This window comes from Ylistrum balloti, unplaced genomic scaffold, assembly GCF_031769215.1.
Source record: "Ylistrum balloti isolate Yb309-2 unplaced genomic scaffold, AGI_CSIRO_Ybal_v1 Utg369614, whole genome shotgun sequence".
Lineage (NCBI taxonomy): Eukaryota > Metazoa > Mollusca > Bivalvia > Pectinida > Pectinidae > Ylistrum > Ylistrum balloti.
Window position 1 is genome coordinate 1,788,250 of NW_026781888.1, and position 18,040 is coordinate 1,806,289.

The 18,040-nt window shown below is 35.2% G+C and overlaps 1 protein-coding gene across 1 annotated transcript; it reads right to left on the bottom strand.

Moving 5' to 3' along the window:
* Window positions 1-6,216: 6,216 nt before the first annotated feature.
* Window positions 6,217-11,000, bottom strand: LOC132547943 (uncharacterized). Its single transcript, XM_060211759.1, is given in 3 exon segments — window positions 6,217-7,976; window positions 9,424-10,295; window positions 10,582-11,000. Coding segments are annotated over 3 exon segments (3,051 nt in total).
* Between the last annotated feature and the right edge of the window lie 7,040 nt (window positions 11,001-18,040).

The following is an 18,040-nucleotide window of genomic DNA, read 5'->3' on the forward strand; positions in this document are numbered from 1 at the left end:
ACAGAATTACACACTCACCTACATAAATACACACTCACCTACATCACACCACACTCACCTACATGATTACACACTGACCTGCATAATTACACACTGGTCTACATAAATACATACCGACCTATATAATTACACACAGACCTACATAATTACACACTGACCTACATAATTACACATTGACCTACATAATTACACACTCCCCTATATAATTACACACTCACATTTATTATTATACACTCACGTACATAATTACACACTCACCTACAGAATTAAACACTCACCTACATAATTACACACTCATCTACAGAATTACACAATAACCTACACATCTACACAGTGACCGACATAATTAAACACTCACCTATAAAGTTACACACTGACCTGCATAATTACAATCTCACCTACATAATTACACACTGACCTACATAATTACGCACTCATCTACAGAATTAGACTCTCTCACCTACACAATTACACACTCACCTACAGAATTACACACTCACCTACATAATTACACACTCACCTACAAAATTACACACTCACCTACATTATTACACACTCAGATACGAAATTACACACTCATGTACAGAATTACACAATGACCTACACAACTATACAGTGACCGACATAATTAAACACTCACCTATATAGTTACACACTGACCTGCATAATTACAATCTCATCTACAGAATTACACACTGGCCTACATAATTACAATCTGACCAACATAAATACACACTGACCTTCATAATTTCACACTCACCTACATAATCAAACACTCATCTACATAATTACACACTTACCTACAGGATTACACACTCACCTACATTATTACACACTAACCTACATAATTACACACTCACCTACATAATTACACACCTACATTATTACACACTCATCTACAAAATTAAACACTCACTTACAAAATTACACACTGACCTACATAATTACACACTGACCTATAGCATTACATACTCACCTACAGAATTACACAATTACCTAAAATAGAATATCACACAGACCTACATAATTACACACTCACCTACATAGTTAAACACTAACATACATCATTACACACTCACCTACATAATTACACGCTCACCTACAGAATTAAACACTCACCTACAGAATAACACACTCAACCACAGAATGAAACACTCACGTACAGAATTACACACTTACCTACATAATTATACACTCACCTACAGAATTACACACTCACCTAAAGAATTTCACACTCACCTACATTATTACACACTCACCTACATAATTACACACTCACACACATAATTACACACTCACCAATGAAATTAAACACTCACCTACATAATTACACACTCACCTAAATAATTAAACACTCACCTACATAATTCAACACTCACCTACATAATTACACAGTCACTTAAAGAATTACACACGTGATAATACATACATAGATACAGAATACACACGTAATAACATATATAGATACAAAATACACACGTAATAACATATATAGATACAGAATACACACGTAATAATACATATATAGATACGGAATACACACGTAATAACATAAATAGATACGGAATACACACGTAATAACATATATAGATACAAAATACACACGTAATAATACATATATATACAGAATACACACGTAATAATACATATATATACAGAATACACACGTAAAAATACATATATATATACATAAAACGCACGTAATAACACATATATATACAGAATACACACGTAATAATACATATATATACAGAATACACACGTAATAATACGTATATATACAGCATACACACGTATTAACACATATAGATACAGAATACACACGTATTAACACATATAGATACAGAATACACACGTAATAATACGTATATATACAGCATACAGACGTATTAACACATATAGATACAGAATACACACGTATTAACACATATAGATACAGAATATCCCACGTAATAACACATAAATACATAATACACACGTATTAACACATATCGATACAGAATACACACGTGTTAACACATATAGATACAGAATACACACGTAATAACACATATAGATACAGAATACACACGTAATAACATAAATAGCTACAGAATACACACGTAATTACACATATATAGATACAGAATACGCACGTAATAACACATATAGATACAGAATACACACGTAATGACACATATAGATACAGAATACACACGTAATAACATATATAGATACAGAATACACACGTAATAACACATATAGATACAGAATACACACGTAATAACACATATAGCTACAGAATACACACGTAATAACATATATAGATACAAAATACACACGTTATAACACATATAGATACAGAATACACACGTAATAACACATATAGATACAGAATACACACGTAATAACACATATAGCTACAGAATACACACGTAATAACACATATAGATACAGAATATCCCAAGTGATAACACATATAGATACAGAATATCCCAAGTGATAACACAGCTAAAGAGGAAAGACATTTTAAAACAAACTTATTTATTTGCTTAGTTTATTGTCCTGTTTTGTGATGAGAAATAAAAATGTTTAACACTTCACCAACTTTGACTTTATCTATTTATTTTTACGACTATGAAAATTGTACGATAATTCCGAGATTTTCTTAACTCGTTTGGTACAAACTGCTGTTTCAAATATTATGTTTTAATGATTTTGGAATGGTAGCAATATTGGCTTGGATTTCAATGTACAATTCACTCTTGTTGACCTGGATGTATGCGCGCGAGGGTCATATAGTGGGAGGAAACCGGAGTAATAGGGAAAGCTAATGTGGTCGGGCAGGTGACCCCTTACCTTTTCACGTCCGGTCCGGGAATCGAACCCAGGACCGCTAGGTGAAAGGCGAGTACGTTACCATTGCGCCATCCGACCACCATCGCTATGATTACACAGCTTTAAATATATTTTGTTAATTAATTTAGATTTCATTTGATTTATGTTGTATGTCGAGTTATTAAAAATAAAAATAACGCACTTTTATAAAGTGGGAGCAATTGCATTATGCAGGTAAGTGTCATCAACGGCTAGATGTAATTTATTTTTTTATTCATCTATTTGTTATTATTATCATTTTCTTTTTTGTTTGTTTGTTTTTGTTTGTTTTTTTTTTTTAATTGTGTCGCCTGCAGAGCTGGCGAACACTTAGGGATCACTTTGTCAGTCGTCACGCGTCGTCGTCGTCGTCCGTACGAAAGTTTTCCGGACTTTTTTTCGGCAATGCTTGGAGTTATCAAAATGAAATTTGGCATATGGCTTTTTGTTGCAAGGGTACAGATTAAGTTCGATTCCCGGCTGTCTGTGACCCTTTTTGGCAGAGTTATGCCCCTTTCAACCTAGAAAATTTCCTGGGAATATTGTTTTCCGGATTTTTTGGCTTATGCTTTGAGTTATCGAAATGAAATTTGGTATTACAACTTTATGGTTGATTGTTGCACATCCAGATCAATTTCTGGGTGACCGTGACACTTTATGCTGGCGACACATACAGTTCCGAGGAACTCTTGTTATCATAATCAGTTTTGTTTGTTTGTTAATATTTATTTTTTGGTTATTTATATATTTTTTTAAATTTTGTATTCAACGTTCACTAACATAGAGTCTAGCATATACGTTACTTTTATACTTCTAAAGAACAGTAAACATCAATCATCATATGTATTATAGATATCACACCGTATTCCTGTAGCTGATAATTTTAACGATAAACATCTTTATTTAACGATAAAAATACATAAATCAATTACGTATTGATCTTTATTACTGACATAATAACGCGTTCACTACATGTACCATTGGAACGAATGGAGTATAGCAGACATGATCAAGTATGTCATCTTTGGGTGTTTATTTTTTAATCAGTTTTTAAAGCCTCCAATTATGAATTAATGGTATTTATTTGCCTTTCACACTTGAAGCATATTTTTTTGTGTTTTAGTAAATTATAATATATTTTCTTCACTTTCTAACAAACAGTGATCAGTTTTATCACGCTGTTTATAAATGTATTATCTATATTCGGTATAATGAGGTCATGTTACCAGCTGTGAAAAGCTGATATATGTCTTTATGGTTAAGTTAGAGGAACATCCCCTGAATGTCGTAAGTCTGAGAGTTACTTAATGGGCTTCCTGTTTGTATATTTACAAATCTTGCTTATCAATGTTTTACACAACTAATAACAAAAAAATGTTAAAATAAATTTACATTAAGTTATGAACCGGCTATGCACGTAAGGAGTGCTGTCACCATGACCATGTCATTAAGTACTCTAGGATTTTCGAAGGCCTTAAACTCTACTTCATACAGTGGAGAACTAATGCATCTCGGGACAATTTCTTCTTTGGATTATTTAAGTCTTTAAACGCTGAGGTACATCAAGGTTCAGTTCTAGGGCCTTTACTTTTCCTAATGTATCAATAAATGATATTGCCTTGAATTCTTCTCGGTCAAGCCTTTTTGCTGGTGATACTTTTCATTCTTAGTCATCTCATGAATTAATTAAGATTGAAGTATGCGGAGGATCCGATCTGAGAAAGCTCTATGTTCGGTCAAAAAAGTTATCTATGTCTATAGATCCCATTGAACCCGAGGCTCTTATCGTCTCGAATATATTGCTGACATTTGTTCTAGTGTTTAACTTTTATGATACTGAATGGAATTGAAATTGAAAAAAAAGGTGAAAAATATTTCCGTTTTCATTATTTTTCATTAACATTTTTTACTTTAACACGTGTCAAAAAGTTACTTTTCTGAATTGTGATAAAAATGTTTCAAATTTGCTTTCATTTCAGTATGCAATTATAGAGCAGTAGCCACCAGGTAAAATGTTAAAAAGAACAATTTTGTTGCAGTTTCACAGTTAAGCATTTTTTTATTAGGAATTCGTTGATTACTGTTACGATTTTATTACATTTGGACATCACACATACATACAAAAGTAAAAACAAAAACGAAAGAAAGTTTAACAATTATTGCAGGAAGTCCCAGTCATAGTCAACTGTCGGGTAAAATTACCAATGGAAACCTAGTAAATCTACCAATTATAAACTCTCGCGAGATTAGAGCAAATGGCAGGTTTATAAGGCTTGAAAACATCCGTATATTGTAAATATGATGGAAAGAAATTGGGAAAATGACAAGGAAATATTTCGACAAAATTTTAATTGCTTTGAAACATTTAAGTCAGAAGAATACAAATTTTATTTATCCATCGATATGTGATTTGTAGTACATAAAAGCATGCCTGAATGTCGACCCATGCAGGTTTTTGACATTTTTATATCGGGATGCAGGTTTTTGACATTTTTATATCGGGAGGAAATCCGAATATCGACTGCGACGAAGGGAATTTTTAATCACGTCTAGAGAGTCAAACAAACTTCTTCGGACTACCTCCGCATGAAAAAAATAAATCTTTCAACAAAAAGTAAAAATCACAATACAAATCAGCAAGATGGGATCGAAAATCTACTTGGGAGATGATGTAGTCGTTTCCGCCATGTCACCATCGGAAAATATCATCTTGGTTCTAGACGTATTATTGACGAAGACGTATTGTTCAGAACCATATATTTGCATCACACGAGGGTTTTACAGTCACACTGAAAGGATATTAAATCGATTTTTATGGTCACCAGAGTGATTTCATTGATAAATATTCTATGTCATTGTGTGATATGAAGCTGGACGTATTTGATGCTCGTTAGTTTACCTGTTTGTTCCGTTGTTGTATACCTTGTTCTCATTTGAGAACGTGACATTACTTTCTTCGATTGACCAAGGTTTACACGTCTGGTGTCGTCGATGAAGCAGCAGACGCTTACTCTTTCGGACAACCTGGTCATTATTATCCTGGTACTTACTTTTGTTCTTATTTTGCCCTAGTTTGTATGGCCTTTGGGTTTGGATTATGATTATGTTAACATGGTGATGTTTTTACAGCATGTGCAGCGATTATATCAACTTCCTAACGATCTAGGAATTTGCACTAAAATGTTTCATGTCTTAAAGATGCGTCAGTATAAGAAAATATTTCGAAACAATATAATTGAGTTCTTTCTGTTATCATTCATATCACAGCTTCACACCTAAGATAAAGGATTATTCCCAGACATCTTTCATCGCCGATATTATTATGACACCTGTTCATTTTGTCTTTATATCACAGTAATATCACATCGACTGCAACTTTCGATTGTATAAACGAATGGCTTTGAGGTCCCGCCGATCCTTGATTACCCACATAATCCCATTATCATTTACATCACAGGCACAAAAATATGCAGTGTCGTCTTGACAAACAGTTCGGATAAACTTTCCAGTTCCTTGATCGAACATTTGGATGATATGATCATAACATAGAAGAATATTACCACGTCTGTCAAAACAAAAATCATTGATGTCTAAAGATAAATCAACATCAATTACACATCTCTTGGTCAACAAACCGCCATATACAACGACTTGTTTTGATGTTTTTTGTGCATAAAGGATGCCTATATCCTTTGTTTGTGGACATTCCCTGATACGTGTCGCATTTGTATCAATAGCAACGTCATTTTCTACCACAGAATGTAATAAAACATTTCCTGTTGTGCTATAAAGTGTTAGCTGTCGGGTGTCCATCTCGGAAACAAGTACGCGTCCGTCTCTTGTCACGCATATACTTTCCGGTTGATCTTTGACCGTGAACACAGTTTCAAACTTCTCTGGTGATGTCGATCGTTTAATACTAAAATCACCATCATTTTCATGACATGCATACCAAGCAGTGTAGTCAATAGGTGACAAACACTCACAAAACTCAGTCTCTGTAGTAGAGATGTTCATTATGTTTTCAAATACACACACTGCGGAATCTACGCAGTATAACCTGCACCAGCCATTAGCTGAATATGGCAGCACAACATGTTTTGTAACCACATTGTCAATTGTTATGCAACATTTTTCTCCCTTCTCAATAATATTAATCACTTGGTAATCAGTTGCAATATGTGCACCGGTCCGGTCTGTATTTCCGATAGGAATGGCAGTATCACGTGACAGTCCCTTTTCCCAAACTTTGGCCGTTGCGGGATTTACTTTGTATTCATGGCATATGTCTGTAATGGTATCATTTTGTGCCATTGATTGCATTACTTGATCTGTGCACAAGTCACCATTGTTTGGTTGATGGTCATTTGAGGATGTCGGGCTTTTGCCCCCTAAAACATCCATGTAACAACGCTTATCACTATTTGTCAACGTCTTTACATCGTTGGACGCAAACCGCAACGGCGGATACACATCTCCGAACGTCGGTATAGCTGACACTGTTCGATCAGGTTGTTTTACAAATGTTTCTGATCCTGATTCAGTGGTTGCTGTCATGAATCCGCCAACTGTTTCATTACTGATCTGGCAAGGAATCTCAGTAAGGGTTCCTAGCTTTTCTAAGAGATGGACAGGTCCCGTAGGGTAAACAAGTTTCGTAAGTGGATATTCATCTGTCATAATAAGTTGACTAGGTTTCTTAGACAGTGTTAAAAGTCTTTCGGATACCGGCTGCATCCTTAATTCACTGTTTTTGCTCTCTGGGGAAAATGCTAGATTTTCTAATTGGGATTCAAATGTCTTCAGTTTCCTCTCATTTTCAGACACCTTCTCATTCTGAACATCGGTCCATTTTACCAACTGTTCCTTATAAAACTTATTTCTTATGTTAATTTCTCTTTTCAGTTACAGAATATTATCCTTGTGTTCCTGTATCATTTCCTGATGTTGAGATGTTTCTCTCCTCAAATACTCCCTTTCCTTTTCAGCAAGATATGCTATTAGATCAATCATGTTGTGACTATGATGACCTTCTAGATGGCATTTGTAGCATAAGGGTAATTCATTACACGTCTTACACAGGTAGACAAGCTCTTCATCAGGATGTAAATGACATCGGTCTTTTGACAAAATTAGTTAGCATTACAACACCCATTTAAATTGAATATTACTTATACACTTATCAAGATTGCATGTTGAAACTTATTTCATGTCGGAAATCACATTATATTCAGCTTTTAAGCAACCACGGTTAAAGTACTTTACAATATTGGAACATGGCCATGCAGCCATGAAGTTTAGTTTAGTTATCTTTTGTGTTAAAGTAACGGAGTTACAAAATGTTTGACAGTAGAACTTGATTTGCAGACGGAACCTTAATTTTTTTTCAGAACTTAAATACCAATGCTATTTTGTTAAATATAATTTTTACTGATATCACGTGCCTTATCAAATCATGAAAGTATGGCAATATGTTAAAATAATATCCTACACAAGTTGGCAAACTTTTCTATGTTTTGTACTTTTTGGAAACTTTTTCTATAGACTACTGTTAGCATCAATCAAAAATATCTTTCGTAAGGTCAGTTTGAAAATTGGTGGAAATACTCCCTGCCAATATATGACTAGACTTTCTAAATTTAGTCTTACGGCCATGTGTAAGGGATTGCGCTTAATTTTGCTCACCATTTTTAAGAGATATTTTCTATGACAACTCAACAAGATATAAAGGAATGTTTTCTGTCGATAGGACAAGAAATCTAAACACCGAGAGTACTGTATCATTTCAAAAGGACTACCCAAAAAGATATATATAGAACCGGAAGTACTGTATCATTTTAAAAAGTCTGCCCAAAAAGGTATATACAGAACCGGAAGTACTGTATCATTTTAAAAAGATTGCCCAAAAGGATATCTTCAGAAACGGAAGTACTGTAGCGTTTACAAAAAGAATGTTCAAAAAGATATTTCCAAAGTATAGAAACGTTTTCTTTCATCTGTTTCTTATCAACTGTTAAATAACGAGAACGTTTTACTTAATTATGAAGGTATGACAATAATCTATGTGGTTTGGCATTGTCATCCATCAGGACAGACCGATTAACCAATGGATGGACATCAAATTGCGAAACAACTAAAGTTCGAAGGATCTGATCGTGGTACTTCTGCTCATTTAAAGTCCCATCAAGAACATGCAACTGAATCTTACATTTTTAGAGGAAAGAATTTCAAAGTAGCAACATCATGAATGTGGCTCGCCTTGCCTGTCTATACATAATTCTATTTTCTCTATCTGTAGTATTTCGCGGTCTGCCAGCGTAGTGGTGTATAACGGTAGGTTATTTGTGAAATATGAATGCATACAATTATTTTGACATCAGGGACTTTACACAAACTAATAAAAGTAGAACTAAAGGGAAAATGCCACAACTGGACAAATGCACACGATGAAAAGTCCTACAAATTTGAGTATCGCAAATGGTTGTATAAAGCATAAAATACTATAACATCGCGTGGTATTTTACGGTTTTCCACAACATTTAAATACGTACCCGTATGGATGTGTACCGACTTGCACTCCTGCAAACTGCTTTTGCGTTGTTGAATTGTACACAGCTTCCTTTCTTGGCAAGACAGCAACAAAGTGATTCGGAGTCCACGAACTGGGATTGTGTTGCTTCCCCATTGTGTTAGTCCACATGACGTGAATAATTCGTCTATCGCCCTGTCGAAATTGTCGGGGCATGAGTATACGATGAAGATGCTGCCTCACATTGTACCCACCGTAAGATGGGTAAATGGAAAATATCTGTACACCAAGAACACTAGCTAGCGCGAATATGCTCCACATGCTACAAAAACTGTTAATCTTCAGTACATCCTTCGCGTATTGTCTGAAGGTAGAACGGCATACGTCATTGTTTGTCGGGACGTATATATCGGTATACAACGCTAAGGTCATTGCGAGGTCTTCAAATGGGTTATCAGTGCCTCTGTTCAAATATGAGTCTTCCAAGTAGCTGTCCTCAAACTGGCATAATTCCATACATATCCTTACTCTTATTTCGACGTGATGTGTCTCGTTCCCATAAGCAAACAAACTGCCAATTCTTGGTAAGCAATTTCCGTCCCCGAGAATTTGTATTGGTACGAAAGCATTTGGAGCATCATCATATGGGTACAAACAAGAGGCGACGCTATCCAGTTGGTAATCCTTTGCATCAAGGTTTGGTAGGTCTTTTATTGGAAATTTTTGCTCAACAAGTAACGAATATGCACTACATAGCCTCTTCATGTCGTCAAAGTCAGTAGTCTGTGACAGCACCGTATGTAATGTTTGAAAATAAGCTCGTCGTGCACCATCGTGTGTTATGTTGATGCTTTCGTTTTCTGTTCTATTTTCTAAATTTCTTTGCAGAGATGCGGTTCCTTCGGCCGGCCTTTGAAATAAATATAATATCATTCATTTACGTACGGTTTTCAAACTCACAAATATACGAAAAGCATTTTCGAGAAATAAACCTATCTATTCATACTATTGTTTATGCCACTGACACAATTATTAGAAGCGTTTCGATTTTATCTAAAGTCGACTTCCGGGATAGCTTTGATATGACCATATACTTGTGTGCAGTATTTTTCATTAGTAGCATTCGAATACACAAAAATAAATAAATAAAATAAAACAAAATTGTAATATTTGATTATGCTTATTGTTATCCATACCTGTCACTACATAGGTTAAGTAGAATGGCAAGACATTGATCGTCACCCATGTCATCAACATCGCTACTTTGGGATGATTTAGAATCTATCGCCGATTGGTGTTGATCAAATGATGGATTCGAGTCCAAATCAGTATAATTTGATATAAATGTCTCCAAGGCTGTAGTATGACCTCCGGTTTCATCAATAACTTCGTTTACATTTATAACGGAGACAGCCTGTTTTGAGTCCAACTTCCGCTTCCTTTCCCGAAATTTTTCTTGGCGTTTCTTGCAGAGTTCTTTGTCATGTTGTTTTTTCTCCACTGAACGTTTTCGTCTTTCCTGTCGTTTTCTTTCCCTTTCCCGTTCCATAAATTCTGTATTGTCCTTTCGCTTTTCACGCCATAACTTAGATCGAACGGAGCTTGCAGAAGCCATTTTATTTCTTTTTACTTAAAATCACTCAAGTGACATCCATGCCTTAGAAGAGTTTTATTGGATATGGACATTTTTCTTATAACCTTCTGCGCCACCTAAAACATACAGAAACAACACTTGTTTTCATAAATCTTCAGACGTACTAGTATCTTACGCCTGACAAAACGGATAAAACTTGAATTAACATCGATACTTCGGTCCACGAATTAATTCAAAACTATTAAAACCTTTGGTATCTATAACATATCACGATTTCTTATATATATCTGAAACTGACAGACATATTCAGGAAGAAGAACAATAGTTAGTAGTTTGTGTCGATTTAGTCGAGATCTAGGAAAAGTCGGTGTACTGAGAAAGTCTGTCTTTTGACAAATGTGTTCTGTTTCAAGCAGTAGAACAACGCAAAATCTAGTCTAAATATATATTGTCTTTGTTTTTGCATAGTTTGACATTATTTTTATAAAATAGCAGACATGGTCTATTCACGAAAAGACAGAAATACTTCTTTCCATTCTCTCAAGCATAACAGAGCAATATATCTTATGATACATGTTCCAGCCACATTCAGTCCCAAGCATCATTTAATATTACTAACAAGTTTAAACTTTCATCCTCAAGCATCACTGACTGGTACTGTGTTATATTACCCCTAAGTTAAAACCTTCAGCCAATATCATCACTGACGAATACAGTGTTATGATACCCATGTTATATTTCCTCTGAGTTAAAACTTTCATCTCCGAGCATCACTGACGAGTCTAGTGTTATAATACTCCAAAGTAAAAACGTTCTGCCCCTAGCATCACTGACGAGTCTTGTGTTATAACACTCCAAAGTCAAAACGTTCAGCCCCTAGCATCTCTGACGAGTCTAGTGTTATAATACTCCAAAGTAAAAACGTACAGCCCCTAGCATCACTGACGAGTCTTGTGTTATAACACTCCAAAGTCAAAACTTTCAGCCCCTAACATCACTGACGAGTCTAGTGTTATAATACTCCAAAGTCAAAACGTTCAGCCCCTAGCATCTCTGACAAGTCTAGTGTTATAACACTCCAAAGTCAAAACGTTCAGCCCCTAGCATCTCTGACGAGTCTAGTGTTATAATACTCCAAAGTAAAAACGTACAGCCCCTAGCATCACTGACGAGTCTTGTGTTATAACACTCCAAAGTCAAAACGTTCAGCCCCTAGCATCTCTGACGAGTCTAGTGTTATAATACTCCAAAGTAAAAACTTTCAGCCCCTAACATCACTGACGAGTCTAGTGTTATAATACTCCAAAGTCAAAACGTTCAGCCCCTAGCATCTCTGACGAGTCTAGTGTTATAATACTCCAAAGTCAAAACGTTCAGCCCCTAGCATCACTGACAAGTCTAGTGTTATAATACTCCAAAGTAAAAACGTACAGCCCCTAGCATCACTGACGAGTCTTGTGTTATAACACTCCAAAGTCAAAACGTTCAGCCCCTAGCATCTCTGACGGGTCTAGTGTTATAATACTCCAAAGTCAAAACGTTCAGCCCCTAGCATCACTGACAAGTCTAGTGTTATAATACTCCAAAGTCAAAACGTTCAGCCCCTAGCATCTCTGACGAGTCTAGTGTTATAATACTCCAAAGTAAAAACGTTCTGCCCCTAGCATCACCGACGAGTCTTGTGTTATAACACTCCAAAGTCAAAACGTTCAGCCCCTAGCATCTCTGACGAGTCTAGTGTTATAATACTCCAAAGTAAAAACGTACAGCCCCTAGCATCACTGACGAGTCTTGTGTTATAACACTCCAAAGTCAAAACTTTCAGCCCCTAACATCACTGACGAGTCTAGTGTTATAATACTCCAAAGTCAAAACGTTCAGCCCCTAGCATCTCTGACAAGTCTAGTGTTATAACACTCCAAAGTCAAAACGTTCAGCCCCTAGCATCTCTGACGAGTCTAGTGTTATAATACTCCAAAGTAAAAACGTACAGCCCCTAGCATCACTGACGAGTCTTGTGTTATAACACTCCAAAGTCAAAACGTTCAGCCCCTAGCATCTCTGACGAGTCTAGTGTTATAATACTCCAAAGTAAAAACTTTCAGCCCCTAACATCACTGACGAGTCTAGTGTTATAATACTCCAAAGTCAAAACGTTCAGCCCCTAGCATCTCTGACGAGTCTAGTGTTATAATACTCCAAAGTCAAAACGTTCAGCCCCTAGCATCACTGACAAGTCTAGTGTTATAATACTCCAAAGTAAAAACGTACAGCCCCTAGCATCACTGACGAGTCTTGTGTTATAACACTCCAAAGTCAAAACGTTCAGCCCCTAGCATCTCTGACGGGTCTAGTGTTATAATACTCCAAAGTCAAAACGTTCAGCCCCTAGCATCACTGACAAGTCTAGTGTTATAATACTCCAAAGTCAAAACGTTCAGCCCCTAGCATCTCTGACGAGTCTAGTGTTATAATACTCCAAAGTCAAAACGTTCAGCCCCTAGCATCACTGACGAGTCTAGTGTTATAATACTCCAAAGTCAAAACGTTCAGCCCCTAGCATCACTGACGAGTCTAGTGTTATAATACTCCAAAGTCAAAACGTTCAGCCCCTAGCATCACTGACGAGTCTTGTGTTATAACACTCCAAAGTAAAAACGTTCAGCCCCTAGCATCTCTGACAAGTCTAGTGTTATAATACTCCAAAGTCAAAACGTTCAGCCCCTAGCATCTCTGACGAGTCTAGTGTTATAATACTCCAAAGTCAAAACGTTCAGCCCCTAGCATCACTGACGAGTCTTGTGTTATAACACTCCAAAGTAAAAACGTTCAGCCCCTAGCATCTCTGACGAGTCTAGTGTTTCGATACTATCAATTAAATGCTTTCAGTCCATTGTTTTAATGCACGACGAGTTTGATTTCGGGCAATCATAGCAAAACTTTAAATTAGAATCTTCATGAAATTATAACACTCTCTGAGATAAATTGATAAAAATAAAGCTAGCCGACACTCCCTGTTGTGTCTATCACAGATAACCGAGTTCATCACGTGACCTTTCAAAGCCTCGTTTTAACCTGACGCATTGATGTGTTTTCTTACTAAGTATAATTATGTGATCAGCCAAAACTTCATTTGCAAGCCATGTTTCAATTCTTACTTTGTACAATGACATCTTATTTCACGCTGTACACGAGACAGAAGGAAATAAATGAAACTTAATTAATTTGAATATAAAATTTCATGCGAAAAGACATTGTTTACACCCTCCGGACGATAATGATACAAATCACTGTTAGTCGCTCCTGTTTTATTTGGATTTTTTTTGACGTTGTTTATAAAATGGTTACGACTTTAAAGTATAATAATTAACAGAAACTACACAATTTTTCTGCTCTTTCAGAAAGGAAAACACACACTAACATTTGAAGATCGTATACAATAAAAGCGTTCTAATGATCGCAATTCGCTCATAACGGGGATCGAAATTATTTGTAATGCTAAATAAAACAACTCCAGCTACTACATAATTATAGCCGTCAAATGTACTGTTTTATGATTATCTTCACTCTGCTATAAAAATAGACTGACGCTAGGTAAATATTGCGGTAGGATATAAATAGATCATGCCGTAATGTATAAATATAGAAATGCGTATATTAGAAACCGGAAATTCCAGACCTATTTTTAGACAGCTCCGACGCTGTTACCATTAATAAGCTAACATGGACGTAATCAGGGGCTTTTTATCCTCACTTTTACATGATGATATATGACAGAGATACCATAGACCATACAACAATGATTATAATAAACACATCACACTCTTACGCTGTGATTTAAGTATTATATATTTAGTGTTGGAGAGTTTTTGCTTCCTATATATTTCTCACAGTCGTATTTGTGTTCTTAAGCATGGGACTAACAACACACTTCTAATACTTCCTTGTCCAGTCTCTATTTCAACAATGCATTACAACATTTACATATATACTAACACAATGTACTTGAGAAATGAGTGATTTGCCACGGAATAGTATTAATCGTCACCTTATATGTGTCACTTGTGCTACTGCCGAGTCATTTCCAAAGCAAGAAATACAATTATCGATGTATATGAACATTTACCTGTGACTTTTCACGTCAGTATAACATCCCGGAATTTAAAAATCAAAATGTCGTTCAGGAAAACATAATGATAGAAAAATCATACTTACTGATATCTCTAACGATGTCGATAAGTGACTAGGTGTAACGTTACGAATGCTTTGATCTATAACCTGCTTATAACAGCAGTCATAATGACGTGTCACCGTATATACATATGTACTATTTTTCTTGGTAAAACCGAAGACTATTTATAGCTGCTAGCCTAATATTGTTATTCTGTTTTAAAGAGTTGATGTAATTTCAAAATGTCAACTACTACATTAAAGTCTATTAAGCGACTATAATGTTAAAAAACACCAAAACAAAACAAAAAAATGACATTATCGCGTGTATCGCTTTTTTATGGATATATTTTATTATTCATAAGCCGAATTCTCCATTTCCCGATGTTGAAATCTAAGGTAATAGCCGCTTTAATTGTAATATGTACAAGTCGTTGTGTTTCGCATCCTACAATAAAACTACCAGAGTAATTTTTTTTTCAGACTTATGTTTTTATTCGGTTTATAATGACATGCATTTGTACTTTGTCAGAGATATTGAAGATGACAGTCAATGTCTTATAACTCATGCGACGAGAGGTATTCTACGTACAATTTTTTCTTTTGTGACGTCATCAACATGATCGGGAAACTGTTTACCCTTTATATTTACTCATGTTGTGTATATGTAATGGGTGAAGAGGTGGGAGGTAATTGCTTGATGTTACCGCTCCATCGCTCACTGGATTAGGTACGATTCAGCATTTAGTATTACTTATATTGGAACTCTTTTGTATGAAAAGTTGGGAAAAAGAAGAATAATAAAAGAGATAGAGAGAGGGACTCAGCACTCTGGACAGATTTGTTTATCGTCATTTGTTACCAAACCAAATTCCCCGATCACACTCATCATTGTCTCATTTAGGTCCTTAACATCAATGACGAGTCCTAGAAGGACTAATTAGCTGTATGATGTAGCATCACTGACGAGTCCTGAAAGGACGAAATAGCTGTATGATGTAGCATCACTGACGAGTCCTGAAAGGACGAAATAGCTGTATGATGTAGCATCACTGACAAGTCGATAGATGTAAACAATATATTAAAATGTGCCGTGTATTGTTATGCGTTGCGATATCTCAAACAGATTAAACATATATACATAATCAATTTGATTTTTCCACACAGAATGATATAGCAACGATTGTTCATCCTGGCAACGCAGTTATAATAGAAAGGGGTGTAATAGGAAGTATCATATATGCTACCAGCGCGTAACCATCATAACTTCACCATTGTGCATTCCTTTTTGTGGATTCCACTGACTGTAATTAATGTTTTGTTTTAGTTTAAATCGAGATATAATCAACTTAAGTTAGCAACAATGACAAAGGTTTTTCAGTTATACATATTATATGTAAAATGAGGTTTTCGGCTAAATAAAGCATTTGATGTCATTATAAATAACATACATACAGCTCGAATGCAATAGTTTACGAATATTTCATATGTCTGACTGGGACACATTAGTGGCATATGTGGAAGTACACGTCAGATAACATACACGTCATGTCAACTAATTAGGTAAACGTTTTACATGTAACCAACAATAAAATAATAGATGTGATCAAGGATAGACACAAACTTCTAAAACATGGTATACTTACTGATCTTGTGTAGCCTTACACATTCCACAGTGGTATGTATCAAATCAACATGACGTGGTTTTATAAATAGCACTTGGTAAAACACAGCTATTTATAGCCATATCCTTTTATTGAACAGCGAGTCATTAATATGACATTAAAAATCGTTCAGACTTTAATAAATGTATATTTCCTTAGAGACCTATTTTTCATGCAGTCCTCTTAAGCAATATATGAAGACTGATTTAATAACATTCATAAATCGACAACTTTCAGTTGAGGCCACACACCGCATAACGGATAACAATCGTGTCTGTGTATTCAAACACCGAATAGAAACATTTCTTCTCTTGTATAAGCGTCATGTAAAAACATTTCTTGAGAACAAATCATACTTTGTAGAAATTTACGACCATTTTACTTCTTTCTATGATAAATAATTAATTGTGAAGTTTTAGCTTATTATTACATATCTATTTTAAATTAAACTCTGCGATTTGTTATCAGTTCGTTTTTTTCCCATTGCTTTTTAACTCTAAAAATACCAAAAAAGGGATTTCTGATCGAATTCTGAAATAACATACAGTAAAGTTGAACATAAATATAAGTATCCATGATATTGCTAGTCATTAAATGTGTTCGTCAATTGTATCTGTGTTGTAATGTTAGGGGTTTTTAAGACATCGTAATATATAAATATATCTGATTTATGAGAAACAATTGTCAAATGTTTGAAAATCGTGCAATTGTTTTAAAAGTACACTTCATAGATATTATTATGTTCATTAGTAGTAAGGGGCTTGGTATGTAAACAAGTATAAGACACTTTCAGTATAACAGTATTATTTGTACTATTTCATAGGGAATATCTTTCCTCATACAGTTCCTAGATACAGTAGCACAATCTTATAAACAAACATTGATTATGACAGTAGAAAAGAGGAGGGAACCGAACAACAACAACTCTTCCAAAACAAAGCTTTAAATCTCAACGTTCTCCTGGAATTGAAGGTGAAAAACAAATAATACTAAATTGCTAAAAATGTTACGCCAAGATGCAGAGCAAACAGAGAGAAATTAGTTATATGTATTTTAACCTATGGTTTTCAATATTTTGAATTTTGGATTTTAATTGCCCTCCCTTCGGCATTTGATTGCTATTTTGCTAGCGTATCTGTGATCCTAATTTGCGTCATATAAATAATGATCTATAATGTAAAGGTTGATTTATATTCCATTCCATATGTCGGCATTGATGTAAGCCTA